We start from the raw sequence: 17,082 nt of genomic DNA, 5'->3' as shown, positions 1-17,082 counted from the left end.
CACCTAATTCAAGTAAAAAAAAAAAAAAAAAGCCACCACCCAAAACCAAACCACACACCAAAAACCAAAACCAGTTTATTTTGGACTTTCAGATAGATGTTAAAAAAGCGCAGATAGTACATACAAAAAACAGCAATGTGCATTCTCGTTTTATTTCAGGTACAATTTGGAACCACACAAGTGCACTAAAGATTTTGTCTGTAAGACCTGAACATGGAAGAAGACAGAAGGACTATAAATCAATTCACTCCCCAAAGATAATGATATTAAAATTAGCAATATATTTTTGTCATACTCTTAGCAGAATAAATACAGACACCAGGCCAAGTTCTTGCTTACAATGAATTACAGGTAAACTCTGGTTTAAGCTCAACTCATTTAACACACAGAACATACACAATCATGGTCTGATAGTTCTTGGTATTTTCCCTGCAAAACCTATACAATTAGGAATGACCAAATTTGGATTTTGTTTCCTAGTTATGCTTTTCTAACAATTCGTTCTGCCTATTTATATTTTAAAAGAGAAAAAAAATATGCTGTCTAAAATGTAATTTTCACAAATCATTTCACAAAATGTAATTTTCACAAATAAAACTCTAACCCAGCCTAACTTAAGTTTCTCTGTATTACCACAGAAGACAGCAGCACAGAGCTCTTTCAGAGACGAGGCACAAACCAAACATTTCCTGCAGTTTTGTTCATGCAAAGGAAAGCAAAACAGCAAAAGCAAGAGGTTCAACTTATTACTGTAACTCCACGTAACTAACAACCTGATAAAGCCATGGAGATACCACCGCTTCTGTGGCAGAAAAAATAAAGTCTGCAATACCAAAAAGCAGACTTGAAAAGCATAACAAATACCTTCCATGCCCACAGAAAAACCTAAAACAACACAACATAAGCAATCCCTGTAGAAGATCAGGCGCAAGAAATCAGGAAGAAAGCAGGTCAACTGCAATAAACTAAATTTACTGCAGGGAAAACAATTAATTCAAAGTTGTCAGCTGAATGTAAGAAAAAAAAAATCTACCTATTTTCCACTTAACAATAAAGAGAAACTAAGACCAGAAATGTACACTTTTTACCTTCTTTTTTAAGTGCAGTTCTATAGCATGAGCTGGGCTTTAAGTTTTCCATGGTGCAAATGTGGAAGCGCACAATTTTCCCCATCCATGACAAACCTTACTTAATGTTATGCTAAAGTTTTGTTGGCATTTGTAGAGAGCATTACCCTACTAAACAGGGCTGTAAACTCTTAAGTTTCTTCTTCTTCCACCCCCCATTCCATGTACCACTTTAAAACACCAGCAACAATTATTCTGATGTGATCAAGAAAGATTTTTCCACATTATATCGGCAAGAACATAAAGTTTATTTAATTTTAAGCAATATCAGCTCCTTCTTTAGAAAAAAAAAAAAAATTCAACCCTAGCACACAAGAAGAATCCAACAAAGTCCTAAAGAATGATTGGGTACATTTTAGCCTGATTATCCTCTGAAGACAGTGAGGTATTATTAAATATAACAAAAGCTACTCTTTCTGATCATTCTTGGTATTCAGTTAACATCTTCACCAAAAAAGTATGTCCTTTATGTTTTAGAATGTTGTGTTTACAAACACAGCTTTGTTTCACAAATGAAAAAACAAGGCATCCATTCAAGACATTAAAAAACATTATCATTAGCTCATCTTAGAGTCATAATAAGAAAAAAAAACACCAAAAAAAACCCTTTGCCCCTACAACCACTAGGAAATAATGGATTGCAGTAACTAAAAAGCCCACAATTACTTCGAAATCATCAGGTTGAGTATACAATAGAACTGAGGACCTTCTAGACTTCCATATTAATAAAAAAAAGTAACAAATTGAAGCGTGGCCATCACTACCAAAGACAGAAGAAAAAAATCAAAAAGTAATAAAAAAAATGTAGATATTTAAAATACATTTCCTGTCCTTAGAATTGTAATGTTGTACTGAAGTACTACTTTCCCCTTTTTCTTACAGTGCTGAGTAACCAAACAAGTGATTAAGATGTATATACAATTTAAAACTAATTATGAGTACTCAGTAACAATCTTCAACAAATTATTCACATACAGAAGAAAACAGTGCCTTTTCATATTTCTTTATTTACTACTTAAACCTAGTGACTTCCTCACAGGAGAGCATACAAAACTAATTTAAGTGTTGCTATATACTTCTGAAGAAGTACTAACACATTAAATTAGACAATGCCTCTGAAAAAAGCTTTTTAGAGAACATGCTTTAGTCAATGAAGTCATTTATTGAATCTGGTTTTTCAAATACGATAAACTATATTTAAGGGAATTTAAGATAGAAAACATACTTATTACATCACATAAATCACAACTCTGGTTGTGTAAGTAATTTCAGAAATACTACAAAGCTTCTAAAAATGCTCAGTGCTATTCCCCAAAAACATAATCACTAAACATTAGAGTATCCAAAAAAGGAACTGCATGCACCTCTGCAGTCAAGAGAAGTCAGCGCAAGGAAATCTAGTAAACTACTTGAGTTCGTGCACATCTTTCCATTTTAAAATTAGCCTCCACAAACTCCACTTTTATTGATATGGTTTTACATTACTGCCTTCAATATTCCCTGATCATAAATAAATACACGATTTTCAACCATGAAAATGACACCATACCTTTAGCAACTTAAAGAAAATACAGCTTACTAAGTTTATAGTACAGTATACAGTAGATCAACAGAAATTCATATAACAGTATCTATAGACTGAACTATAGATAAAGCAAATTATCTGGGACAAAACAGCTGTTATACCCACTTGACAGCAAAATGACTAAGGGGTCAAGTCCTCTATATGTGACAGCTGTAAAGAAATAGGGGGAAGGGGAACTCTGGCACGTACATATGAATGACACGTTTTAACATGAAATTCCCTTGCCAAAGACCAAAAAAGAGATCGCAAACAAATAAAATCAAATAACCCCAAACCTTAGCACAAGCTACAGACTTAACAGAAGTTCTATGGTAATTAAGGGACTGAGTACAACCCCAGCTGCCATTAAAAGACACACAAATACCTAAGAACCTCATTTATACCTGTCTTTACAGAAAATTAATTCCTCAGATAACATGTAATTTCTCCTCAGTCTCTCTCCAGGATTCCTCCTCCATTTTACTCCAACCTTTAGTCCTTGTGTTGACATTCATATCAACACTTCTCTACAGGTAAACCCCAAAATACAGCAACAGGCAATTTCAAATCATATTCCTTCCTTCCCACATGCCATTAAGACCCCTCTCCAAAGCATGTGGACATTCCTCAGCACTCACAGTACATCAGAAAAATTTGACAGATCGAATAGCTACTGGCTGGGGTGAAGGGCGATGGTGGGAGGTGCTCCATCCCAGGTAGTTCCACATCAGGAAAGGACATGGCACTACCACGACCTCAGCCAGACCTTCTGAAGCCACACAGAAACAACATTGCAAAGATCTTCCTTGGTTGCGAGACAGTAATGTTTTATATGGGGATTGGAGGTTAGACCCTGTGCTTGTAAATACATCGCAGCTCTCATCCAGGGAAAATTAACTGCTGGAAACACAGGATTACCTTTTCAAAAGAAGGTTCTGTATGCCAATACAGCTTAAGTTAGTTTGCTTTATTAATGGTGGCAAGTGTATCTCTGAACTGAAGACACACCAAACACTACTAAAAATCCCAAAATTAGTTACCTGGAATACAGCAAGGAATTTCTGACCAGTTGGCATGAAGTTCATATCACCACCTAAGTGGTAACAGCCATTTCAAAAGCATAGCCAACAGCAACAAATGATGGACAAACACCTACTTATCTGCTCATCAAGCTGGATTCAGAACACCTACCTGTTCCAGGAACAATGCCTTTTTAACTTTTTTTTTCCAAGCATAAAACCCTCAATATCCACATTGTGAGCATAAATGCATTGAGAGCAACTGTCTGCTTTAAAGTTGGGTTATCAGTTCCCTCCGTTTGTCCAACATTTTATCCCCCACCTTTCTAAAACAGAAATATGGAAGCAGTTACTCAAGCCCTTTTATGTGCTGTACTTTTCAAGACTGTTCATGGAGCAAGTGTCTAATAATTTACCTTTCAGAGACAAGGGAAAAAGAGAAGAAAAAGGGACAGCAATAGTAAGACAGAGGCTGCCAACAGATGATTTGCAGTCACATATTTACTTGCACTGTATCACCTTTTTAGTTTTCTAAATGCCATAGGTGAAGGAACCAGACTGAAATCTTCACTTCACTTGCATTTGGCCCACTTGAAGGGTAACCCGTGGGTCTCCCCTACAAACAACTGAAGAGGAAAGAAGCTACAGCCCTTACTGCTTTCAAGCACAAAGCTTCTACAACTCTTCCCATGATCTGCAGAAGAAGACAGAATCTACCAACCCTCAGACCAAGATGAAATACCAGGTTACCAGGTCTGCTGGTTCACTTGTAATGGAGCTAAAGAACAAAATTAAATATAAAAATAATAAAAGCACCAGGTAGCTGCATGACCTAATGTTTATTACAACAGGCCACCCTAGATTTCTGGCATTTATCACACAAAAAGCTCATCTTCTTTTGAACAGCAAACTAAAACACACACGATAGTAACATATTTTGGATGACAAAACCAGAAATGCATACCAAAATCCTGAAACACAGGCCTTCCACATTTTTTTATTTAGAAGAGTCTGTCATGACCTAACATACTGTAGGACCAGACTGTACGAGCGACTACATGAGACCTCTCATCAACTCCTTCATTCAGAGTGACAGAGCACTGGAACAGGCTGCCCAGGGGGGTTGTGGAGTCTCCTACACTGGAGATATTCAAGGCCCGCCTGGACAAGTTCCTGTGTGATGTACTGTAGGTTACCCTGCTCTTGCAGGGGGGTTGGACTAGATGATCTTTTTAGGTCCCTTCCAACCCTTGGGATTCTGTGTGATTCAGGGATTAAGAGCAGGCATTAGGAATTTCCTACACCTCAACAGAAGACTGCACCAGAAACACATGTAGAATAGTATCACAGAATTGATTCTTCTTCAGAATCACAGGGAGAAAGAAAGAAAACATACTGTCTTTTGAAAGGCAAGGGGAACTGATTTGCATACATAAGTCTCATCTTTCTGCAGTTTTCTCCAAGGCTGTGATTTGGCTGTCAGAGTTAAGAGTGCCTTTTCTCTTCAACCCTTGCAGTGGGTTAACGAATGCAGCATTTAAAACATTGCCCATCCAGGTAACTCTGCAAAGATTTTTTTGTTGGGTTTTTTTTTGTTTGTTTGCTTGTTGTACAAGGAACTGCTGATGCAAAAGTTAAAAGGAAGTAAGAGTTTACAGGCTTGACAAACAGTAACCAAGTCAGGTTGTGCTAATTTTGGAAACACTGGTAACTTAATAGACCTGCTAAAGAATGCCATTGTGTCCAGTTTCAAGACACATGGCCCCAGTTTAAGGACACTCATGTTAATGGCAGGCTATCAACTTAAATGATCTTTGCATGAAGCCACTCATTAGAGGCAATTCCAATCCTTCCTTACAAACTCAGTGCATTAGTAAAGAAAGGTGGAAAGGGCAGTCTCCTAAATTTGCATTAAAAGGGACCCAAGTGATACAAATGGGTATCTAGACAGATACATTCATAAGGTTTTTTGCATGAAGGTCTAGTATGAAGAATGTCTGGGTACACAATGTTGTGCACAAAGCTGCGCACAAACAAATGTGTGCACAACAATTGAAGATAGTAGGCTCTAATGAAAATTCTCAGCTGTTTTCTTCTCTAACATCTGAGAAGTTACTTGCAACAGAAAAATTTAAAAAAGGTTTTATTTTAGAGTACCACACCTGAGATTAAAAAGTTTCAAATTTAAATTGAGATCGCACTGAGAACCACGGGAAAACTAAACTGTTATTGCCTATGGCAGGTGTCTGAATATTGTGACTGAATTTGAATGGAGTTGCTGTAACAAATAAAGGGTATTGGCGAAATCAGTCACCATTCAGGTTTGCACTGCCATACATTTTGAGGTTTTGACAAAAGCAAAACAAAACAGAATTCCACCATAAATCATAAACACTGCTATTAACCATAGCATGAACACAGAAAACTTTAAATCAAATCTGCAAAAATGCCTGATAGAGTGTATCACTGGCCTTTACCTCCTCCTATGATTTCCAAGACAGAAATGGCCTTATCTTCACAAGTTTTGGAGGCAAAAAGAATGGGAAGTTCTGTTTCAAACAAGAGGTAATTACAACAGGTATGACAAGGTATAATTCTGAGGCTTAACTCCCTGACTGACATCTCAGGTTACTTCTCCAATCTGTTTATTTTCACCAATAGTCTGACCAGGTTATCTGACTTTATCAGCAGCTTACACTACTGACTGTCAAAAGATACTATGATGTATCAGATTGGTTCACTTATTTCATCTGTACCTTTCATTCATAACTGATTGACCTGTAGACAGCGCGCCTGCCCGACAGCAGACTCTAGCTGTCTTTTAATAAAAACACAACGTTCACATGTTAACCCATGACAGAATTTTCTTACAAAAGATATCAGTCATATTAGCCATTTTGTTTATGCAATCCAATTAGCCATATTTTTACAGCATAATCAACAGAATACAGCAGATATATACCAGATCGAAATTAGTAACATACACCCTGGTATCTCCAACACTTCACAAAGCCACACCCAAAAAACAAACAAACTTAACCATTCCTGAACAGCAACTAATTTATCCTTTTAAACTGGGAGACAGTAAGGAAAACGCATCACAAGCATTCCAGCCTTCAAAATCAGACTTTCCAGAAACAAGCAGTCCATGCAAACAAGCAATTGATCTTCACCTTCTTAACGGGGACCATTACGCTGCATCTCAAATCACTGATCAGTTAAAGAGAGGGCAGGTAAGGTGTTTTCAGATTTGCTTGTTTCAAGTTCAGATGAGAAAAAGAGGACTGTGTAATAACAAACAATAAACACATGCTTTTTCCAACTAAGGAAAACACTTTGCTTGGGACAAGCAGTTATAACTTTCAACGGATAGAGGGAAGATTAAGATTATACATTAATTAAGAGAAAATTCTTTACTGTGAGTGTGGTGAGGCGCTGGCACAGGTTGCCCGGAGAAGCTGTGGCTGCCCCATCCCTGACAATGTTCAAGGCCAGGCTGGACGGGACTTGGAGCAACCTGCTCTACTGGAAGGCGTCTGCACCCCTGGCAGGTGGTTAGAACTAGATGAGCTCTAAGGTCCCTTCCAACCCAACCCATTCTGCGATTCTGTGTTAGTAAAGGCGTTAGAAAAATAAAACAACCAAATTTAATTGGACAGATTCTGAATCAAGCTGCATCTCTGCAACTGCCATCAAAATCACAGAAAGTCCCCATAAGAGGTAGCATCATTCTGTATTCAAATAAAATTAAAGAAGTGCTTTCTAAGAATCCGTGCACATTGTGCCTTTCAGTACCAGACAGCTCAAGGAAATAAATAAATACCTCCCTTCCTCAAATTTCCCTTAAAAAGTAGCCTCCAGCAGTTAAAAGGAAAAAACAAGTAAGTAAAAAAAAAGTTAAAAAATAAAAATCACACATTGTTGGTCCTGTAAGTTACAGAACACTTGAAATTAAAGCAAGATCATAATTAAATCAGACTGCTAGAAATTAAATGCCTGTACATTGTCAATGATCTTAACATAGTCTTTCTACAACACTTAACACTGACACAGAACACAACTGATACAGAAGTTCGTCACCTCTCATTCCTGCAGAGTAATCCTCCTAGGTCAAGACTTCGGTCATAACACTACAAGAACTGGGGCATATAATCCCAGTAACCAGCAAATCTCTGCAACTAGAAATGTTTTGAATTAAAACCCACAACCATTATCTCTTCCAAGGGGCATTCAACTACCCTTGCAGCTCATTTGACAGCTGCAGTGTGTTGCTTATAATTGGTATCTATGTGCTGATATACCATAATGGTAAAGAAATTTCCAGGCGTCAGTAACACTTGTTTCTCCCAAAATACTAAGTATTCTGACATTCTCTCTTCTTCTGAGTCGTCCAAGCAAAGAAGGGAAAAGTAACCTACAAGCAGGGCCAGTCGCATTACCTGACACTGACTTAAGAGCTAAACTCAAAATTAAATCTTGATTATTCAACAGAAAATTATTCTACTCATTCAGGAAAAGCAAGCGGAAAGGGGGATGAGATGATCAGGTTGTGGTCCCCAGAGTAGGTTTTAGCTGCCTGAATGTCTTCTAAAACAAGCTTTTGAGAAACAAATATCTTGAATATATGCATTAAAAAAAAAATTAACTACATCATATACAGACCTGCTGTCTTACCACTGCAAATAACTTCAATTTAACATACTTTGAAAGAGCAAGACAAAACCACTTACATGTTTTAGGAGAGAAAAAGTAAAATGCTTCTTCAAGTATGTTACAATTACAACATTTGCGACCTATTTTCACTAAATTAAACATTGAAGATAATCTCTGAAGAGTCTGCAAACATATACAATTCAGAAGTTTTCAGATAGTTTTGAAAACAAAAATTCTGAAGTGTCACTAAGATGCCAGGTGTTTCATACGGACTCTCAAAGTAACACCTCTGACACTGTAAGAGGCAAACAGGCGACGTTATTGCTCGACTGCCAGCAATTACTTCACTCCTCTACTGGCATTCTAAAGTTTATTTTCATTAACTAAATCACAAGCATCACTTTGTTGTATTCATAAAAACAAAAATATCACTTCACTATATTCACACAAAATAAGCACACATGAAAACACATTATCTAAAAGTTACTTAGTTTCTCTTCTGCAAGTGGTAATAAATCCAAAAATTATATCAAAACCTGCACTTACTTCCTATTAGAGGCTTCACTTAAAAGTCTCTGAAAGGAGCCATTATGTGGACTTCATGAGAAGACACTCAAGGCATAACGTACATGCAACATGTAAATACAGTTACTTGTTCTCAAGATGCACCGATAAACAGTCAACATGAGAGAATTTGTCAAGATTTGGAGAACTACACAGCACTAGGGAATTGTATTAGCCTTACGTTTTCCTTCAGAACCGCATTTTTAAATATATCCTTCAAACGGGGAGTATTTAATTCTTTGTCATTTTACTTGTGCTTTCTGTTTTCATGCAGGGGATAGGAAATACTTCAACTGAACAGGTAGACTTGATTTTATCAAACAAACAAAACCAAAGCAGCCCTTCACTTTTAACATTACGGATAAACAGACAACTTGCATGTCAGTATGACTATAGATATTTAACACTTCACTGTAGTGGGACAAGTACTCTAAGGCATATAGAGGGAAATTGTGGTTCACAAAATGTGTTAGATCAAAGCAGCACATCTCTAATCTGAGAATATGTACAAATGAAAGATTACTATACTTGAAGCACAAAAAGAATAAGCTAAAGCATCAAGACCTAGTTACATGAACTTTTCGTATCTAGCAAGTGCATCCTACCTGATCCACTGAACTGGCTGCTTCCTAGTGTAGTTGGTCTGGTTTTCCCACTATTAACAGGTGGGGAAAACATCTGCAAAACAAGAAAAAAGATGTGTTTAAATCGCCTTTGAAAGTCAGTTCTAAATTATCAATGTAAACTTAAAAAAAAGTTAATAGGAAACAATTCATTTTTCTGTTAGACAATGAAGAGAATACAAGATGCATGCTTAGACCATTAAACCAATAAGCTAAAGTACTCCTTACGATTTATTGATACCACTAACGTCTCTTTAAACAACTTTAAGAAACTTTAAAAAATTAAAAGGAGACCTACTACTACTGTGAAAGTTTCTAACAGTTACTATAGAGCTTAAATTTTGCTACTCAAAATACGTATCTTACAGACCTGTGAGTCTAATGTCACTGGATACAGTCAGCTGTTGAGAAGCAATAGCTTCCTATTATGTTTATAAATGAAGCACCTTTCTGAAATCAGTTAGGACTATCACACTGAAAATACCTAAAATTTTCTAAGCCCAAGCTATCAATGAATAACCTCTGTTATTTAGGGGTATTACATTTACTTTTGGTTAAAAAGAAAAAAAAAAAAAAAAAAAGCTAAAGTATCCATGCCACACACCAGCTTAATGAATGTTAATTATTCGATTATGCCATCACTGGGTCAGCCTGATTTTAGCCAGTTAAACCAATTAACCCAGCTGGTATTACAGTATTAAATCTGGAAGTCTAGACATTACATCAAAGTTCAGGTGTCCAACTTAGCTGAGCCGGACCCAGCCAAGCCCTGCGCGCTGCTGCCCCTACTCCTCAGCTCGCGTTACCACGCAGAAGCCATGGAAGACCTCGCAGAATATCCTACCGCGCTGAAGTCCAGCAAGTCGCTCAGCTCCTTGTCAGTTCCTATCGCGGCCATCCTCTGCTGCTGGGAATTCATCTTCTTCCACTCACCTCCTAGGGCACAGGGAGAGAGGCGCGGGCAGCGCTGCCACCTCGGGGCTGCTGCCGCCCCCCGCTGCCGGGACACCTGCCGCAGCGCGGACGGGCCGCCGGGAACCCCCGGGGAACCTGGCTGCACCGGGCTGCCCGGCGAGACGCGCGGCCGCTCCCCGCACCAGCCAACTCTTCCCTAACTTTACTCGGAGCCCCTTGTCTCGCCCATCCCACCTCTCCCCCCCTCCAGCGAGGAGCAGTAACGCCGCGCCGGGGCCACGGCCAGCAGTGAGGTTCCCCCCGGGCAAGCGAAAGCAAGCGAGCGGCCGCGGCGCAGCGGCTCCCCGGGAACGCGCGCGGCCGCCGCGACCCGCTGCCTGCGCAACAATGGGGCTGACAACCGGGGCCTCCCCGCCGCCCGGCACCGCCGCCGGCCGCCCCCCCCTCCGCCACCCCGCGCCGCGCGGGCTCTGCCGCTCCCCGCGCGGGACCGCGGCGGGCCGGGAGCCGCCCCCGCGCGCCGCACGCGCACACGCGGCGCGCGGACGGGGGCGCGCGCCACCAGCGGGCGGGCGGCGGGGGGCGTGCGCGCGCGCCGCGGGATGCGGTGGGGGGCTGGGGGGGGGGGGGGGAAAGGAGGAGGAGGAGGAGGGGCAGCGGGGCCCGCGCCTTCTGCCCGGCGGGCGCCGCGGGGGCGCTGCCGCAGCCCCACTCAGCGGCAAGTTCCGGAGCCCCCGGCGCGGGGGCCCGGCCGCGGCCGCCGCGGTCCTTTATGAGTGCGCGGAGCCGCGCGGCCGGCAGCGCGCCCGCCGAACGCCGCCCGCCGGGGCCCGCCGCTGCCCAGGGCCGGGCGCCGCCGCCGCTCGCTCGGGGTCCGCCCCGGCGCCGGCCGAGACCCCGGCTCGCCGCACGCCCGGCACTCCGCCCGGCCCCGGCTGCTGCCGCCCCTCGGGTCTCCCCCGCCGCGCCTCCCGCCGCCCTCGCGCAGGCCCCCCCCTTCCGGGCGGCCCCGCTCCCTCCCGGCCGCGGCTCCGCGCCCCTCTCCGCCGCCTCTGCCCCGGCGAGCGCCCGGCCGCCGCTGCCCTCCCCCACCGCTCTCTCCCAACTTCTCCCGGCCCCTCGCCGCCCGCAGTTACCTGCTGCCCCCCGAGCGCTCCGGTGACCAGGGCCGGCAGGCGGCAGCGGGCAGGCCGCGGGCTGGGTGGGAGGTGGCGAGCCGCGCGCTCCCCCCCCGCTGAAGGAACTTGTGGGTTTCCCTCAGGCAGACATTTTTTTGCTTACAGAGCCTCAGCACCACGCTCACGGCTCCTGCTCCGTATCCCTCCGCGCCCAGCGCCTCCGCGGACTTAACCCGTGACGCGCCGCGTCGCTACCGGCCGGGGCCGGGCGGGAGGCGCCGCCGCGCTGGCGGTGACCCCGCGGGCGCCTCTCGGAGCCGCCTCGGCCCCCGCCCCGGCAGCGGGGGGCGGAGGGTGGTGGCGGCGGGGCCCGGCCCGGGCCGGCGGGCCGCACGTAGCGCCGCGCAGGAGCCGGCGGCGCGGGGGAATGCGGGACCCATCAGCCCCCGGCCCGCCCGGGGACACCGCAACGGGCCCCCGCAAAACCCGCCCCGCACTCATCCAGCCCGCCGGCACAAACCTCGGCATGCAGCTCTGACTGCAGTGGCCGTGCCCCGAAATACGTTATCCGGCTCACCCCGAATCCACATACTCTAAAATACGCCTAAATACTTTGAATACACCCATGTACCGCCTCATTTTGCAAAATAAAATTGCGCATGAATTGTATCAGGCTTTAAACGTTCATTAGCAGCTTCCTCCTAAATCCCGACCATTAAAACATTAACGCGTCAAAGCATAAGAACAGGTATGCTAGCGCAAGAACACACATTCAAACAAACTCTGCACTTCTCTCAAACCGGCTATGCTGCGGGCCTCCGTGCGGGAACGGGAGCCAGCAGCGAGCAGACCTTACTGGGTCTTGCCGCTGCTAGAGACAAATTACTTTGGCCCCACTCGGTGCCCTCCTCACGGGGCAGCACTACCCGCTGTCCTGAGGAAGATCCTCTCGCTTCCGCAGCAGCCCGGGCAGAGCACGGTGACCCAGCCTGCAGAGCCCCCAGGCGGCACCTACTCGCCACCGCCCAGCTCTGGGCCTGCTCTTTCCTGACCCGGGCTACCCGGGCTACCTATGACGGCCAGAACTAACAAACAGCCATCTCGGCAGGGACTGGCGTATCGCTATTTGGGAGCGAGAGGACTTACAGAACACAAGGACAGAGGGAAACGGTACTTAAAATCCTGGAGAACCTGAAACGCTCCAGGGAGACAGTGAGCGCTGAGAGCAAAGGCACACTGTGTAAGGAGCATTCATCCCTCACAGGCTGCAGCTTGGCAGCCCCCCAAGTTTGGAAAGCAGCAGGCTGCACAGAAAGCTCTCCAGCCTCACACCCGTCCCTTCCAACCCCCAGATCCCGACTGTGACATCTTCCGGAGGAAGGGGAGGGTGATAACAAACTTACCACCCCCAGGCAAAGACAAACTGGAGATTCTGGAGCCTTAAAACGTTCTCCTCCATTTTTCTCCCATATATGCTGTGTACTGGATGATCATCTGGCCTCGATTCTATGAATATTCATATATTTACCACTAAGAAATGCAGGAAGCAATTTGTATTAAAATATCAACACAATGACTCCCATTCTCTGTGCCCTGAGGGACACAAATATGTACTTTTTCCCTTTGATGTACAAGTAATACAGTTACTTATAGAGGAAAGCACCCAGTGACAAAAATCATTACACATTTCATGAGGAGTGTCCTTTAACATATTTCAGTTACAAGGAAGATCCCCTATTTATATACCGTGAAAATACTATTTCTCTTGAAGTGTTACTGTTTAACCAGTACTGGTACTCGGTGCCATTAGGACAGCTGCAACCCTGGGAAGCACTGATTAGAAGCCTGGCTGACTAGGGAGAAGGTGGAAGCACTAAAGCTACAATTACTTGTACTGATGTGTAACTGTATCAAAATTAAAACTTAATTTCAAATACAATACTTCTTATTTGCCCTCTGACCAAATTTGTAGGCTTCTGTTTGCAGCCACAAGTTTTGCATGGTAGATGCTATATCCTCATAATCCATGCCATAGGGTTTAAAGACACACAAAATACCATAAGATGTTCCATTTGGTCCACAACGATGCGTCACTTTCTCATGTAGATGCTGGCAGCAAACATGCTCATTACCAAAAGTCCCATGTAGCAGCCATTTTTCTTCATTACATCTCTATGGGCTGACCATCCTCTTTGAAAAACTTAATTGCCAGGCACCTGCAGAAAAATGATCAGAACATAAACGAAGTTGTCAAAAATTACGCCAGACAATTTAGCAAGTATCCAAGGCCTCAGGGGAGGTATTCTCTGGCCAAAAATGTACCATGAGTCTGACCTAAAGAAGAGTACTCTGGGAAGCCAAACTGAAATGGGTTGGCCAATTTAGAAATTTCAGAAGAAACTCATGTAGATTGGTGGACTGAAACTGATGTGAAAGATCACAACAGAAAGTATCACATCCTGCATTACAATAAAATTCTAAAAAGAGATTTAACCTAATCTTCCCCAGGTACTGAACATCATCTGCCACATTGGTAAGGTATCGAAACCTCAACCTATTCAGTTTTTAACCCCCTTTCATGTAAAACTGATCAAAATTAACATGTACACTTGAAACACGGAGGAATAATATTCCATGTCCATGCAATATTGTCTTTCACCTATTCTCAGATTCCCCAATCCCTTTCTCAAGCTGCTATTTTCTAAGTATCCTTTCATCTCTGCCACTCTATAAATGATTCCTATTCACTGCAAAGATAGGAGTTAAAAAAATACATGCATTGTAAATCCTTATCCTGTCACCGTCATACACAGGAAATGAAACAGAAAACAGGGGCAACACACAAAAAAAAAAAAACCAAAAAAAAAAAACCACACACAGGAAAAAAACAAAAAACAAAAAAAAAAAAACCCAAACAACCAAAAAATATTTGGAAATCTTTATGAGAAATATGACCGAGTAGGAATTTTTAAATAAACATTTTAAAACATTGAAGAATTGGATATCTGAAACTAGGTTCAGACAATTACAACAGTTTTCCGTTTGCAATAAAAAAGCACTTCCAGCTTCATTCCTGCTTCAATCCCTAGTTATGGTTCTTCCTTATACATGCACAAATGCAGCAAACATACTACACACATCGTACAACAATGAAAAGCAGCCAGCTTTGCTGTGCCACAACGACACCTTCCTTGTACGTTACATAAAAAGGCTGAAATGCTACTGTCTTCTGCAACTGTTACACCCTTTTTTCTTTCACTTCTATAAAAATAGGTCTTCACTCCCTAGGGAGCTGCAGATCAAACGGATAGCACAGGAAGATAGGAGCAGTCATAAGCACCGATCATTTTGCTAGTGATTTTGTGAGCAAAGACTCCAGCAACCCGGGCTGAATTCCTGACAATGCTTTCCCCATCATATTATCATCAGTGAATTTTCTATCAATGTAAATGAATTTATTCATCTTGTAGATAAACACCCTTTCCTTAGACAAGTCTTATGTCTCTCATGGAGCAGTGCAAGTAAACCCATGCACACAAAGTCATCTCTGAACTCCAGACACTGATTCAACGGTAAATCTTTACAGCAACAGCCCTGACAACTGATCTACTAACAGCAAGATGGTCAGCTACCAACCAGAGCAATCAGGGAATTGCTAGTTGCCAGATGGTGATGGCAAAATTCTTCCGCAAGCTTCAACGTGACCATGAAAATTAGAAATTACATACGGGACATAAAAAAATTAAGAGGAATATAAAAACCAAATCACTTGAGCACAACCCCCTGAAAATAATCACACTCAGATGCTGTTTCCACAGCCTTCGTGAATTGCTTTCCACCCACTCCTTAAAGGAAAAATATCTGATACAGCAGACAGCTGTTGTGCATTCAGGGATGTGAGAAAATGTATTCCGTATTACTATTTAATGTATCATGCCTGTGTGAATAAAATCATTAAGCTTGCATGTCTCCTTTTGGTTTATTTATTCTTAAATTTACACACACTGAATTAATTCACCAGCACCACCCAAACTGCACAAGCTCCAGGGGTGTTCCCCGACAGAATATTTGACCCAGGATGGAGTTTGCACTGGAATGGCTCCTTTAAATCAACACATTTGTGCTCAGCCTGCATCCACAGCCCGCAGTTTATCCTTCATAAATGCTATTGCTCAGCAAATGGATAGTCCTGGAGAAAAGCCAGCAGACCTCCTTTCCTGCTCTATTTTTTTGTTTGTTTGTTTGCTTGGACAAATTTCCACCCTCACTTAAACCACTGAATCCTTTCTATTGCTTCCAGCAGACTTCCCAGTACCGACAGCCATGCTCATTTGGAGTCCACAATAAGGAGAACACAATTTTGTTTCCTGCAACTAGCATGGGCAAAGCTATTCCATTTTCTCACCGACCTGTTCCTGGGGTCACCTAGAATCCGACTCAAGCCAGTAAGAACTAACTAAAAGATTTCTGTTGTCATGCAGGAAACTTCTGGGTGAAGCTTTCGGGGAGGTACCATGATTTTCCTGCAGTTCTTCCTTCCTAAGCAGACTTTGTAAAAGTATCCTACAAACGATCTTACAGCTCTGTTCCTATGACCGAGCCTCATGACTGCACAGTGATGCTGTTATCAGTACAGCCCATCTTACAGATAACTGAATTTGCGGCCTCACTTGCTGCCTGCTATATTTACATCACAGTAATTAAAATTATATAACATACATATTATGTAACATATTCTACAATGGAAGAGATTTAGAACATTTGTAGGAGGCTGTAGTGGTGGAACCTCTCACAAACGGAATTACTCATGTGAGGTGACCAGAAAGAGCACACAGGTTGACTGCCGTGAGATTAAAACCTGTTTCTGTGGGGGCACTGACAGTTACACTTAGCTTGTTCCTGCTGACAAAATACTCGTCGAGTACTTCTGGACAGGCAGGAAATGGGTGAAGGCTTCAGCTCGCCGTAAGGGACGATCTTCACCGAAGGAATTCTTACAATATAAGAAAGCTGACTGGGGGAAAGGGTGGGCGACTAAAAGAGATCGCGGTGGGGGGGCCCCTCCCGTCCACGCAGCAGGATCGGGCCCTTGCACAGAGGGGCCTCCCGCGGCCGAGACGGCGACGCAGCCCTCCGGGCCGCTCAGCGGGCAGCGGGGTACGGGCTGCGGGGCGGAACGCAAAGTTGCGCCCCGCCCGCGAGTGCCCCGGGCGGAGCCGCTCCGGCCCGACGGCGGATGCCAGCGGGCGACGCGGCAGCCCCTCGGGGCGCACAGACCATGGCCCGCCCCCAGCACCGCCCCGGACGGGCCGCGTCTCGCTGCCCCGGGCCGGCCGCCGCGGGGAGGGCGAGGCGCGGGATCGAAGTTGGCCGCGGCCACCAATGCACCCCCGCCGCCCAGCTCTGCTCCGCGCTCGCAACGCCACCCCTCAGCGGCACCGGCACCCCGCACCCTGCGGCCGATCACGGCCCCGCTGCCCGCCGCGGCAGCCCGAAGTC

At 44.0% G+C, this 17,082-nt stretch overlaps 1 protein-coding gene across 7 annotated transcripts in view; it reads right to left on the bottom strand.

The window, feature by feature from the left end:
- TCF12 (transcription factor 12) overlaps positions 1-11,868 on the bottom strand; it is a 164,453-nt gene extending 152,585 nt beyond the window's left edge. For 3 of the 7 annotated variants that reach the window (XM_065688648.1, XM_065688650.1, XM_065688654.1), the window contains exons 1-3: positions 11,602-11,865; positions 10,395-10,486; positions 9,533-9,605 (exon numbers count right to left, since the gene is read on the bottom strand). In XM_065688648.1, the coding sequence (XP_065544720.1) occupies positions 9,533-9,605; positions 10,395-10,469 (148 nt within the window). In that variant the 5' untranslated portion in view covers positions 10,470-10,486; positions 11,602-11,865. Of the gene's footprint in view, positions 1-9,532; positions 9,606-10,394; positions 10,661-11,601 lie in introns of those variants that run through there. The other 4 variants (XM_065688651.1, XM_065688653.1, XM_065688652.1 and 1 more) reach the window with 4 other exon arrangements.
- Positions 11,869-17,082: the final 5,214 nt, after the last annotated feature.

Source organism: Lathamus discolor, chromosome 8 (genome assembly GCF_037157495.1).
Source record: "Lathamus discolor isolate bLatDis1 chromosome 8, bLatDis1.hap1, whole genome shotgun sequence".
Lineage (NCBI taxonomy): Eukaryota > Metazoa > Chordata > Aves > Psittaciformes > Psittacidae > Lathamus > Lathamus discolor.
The sequence above is the reverse complement of the archived record's forward strand: the minus strand, read 5'-3'. Positions and strand labels throughout refer to the sequence as shown.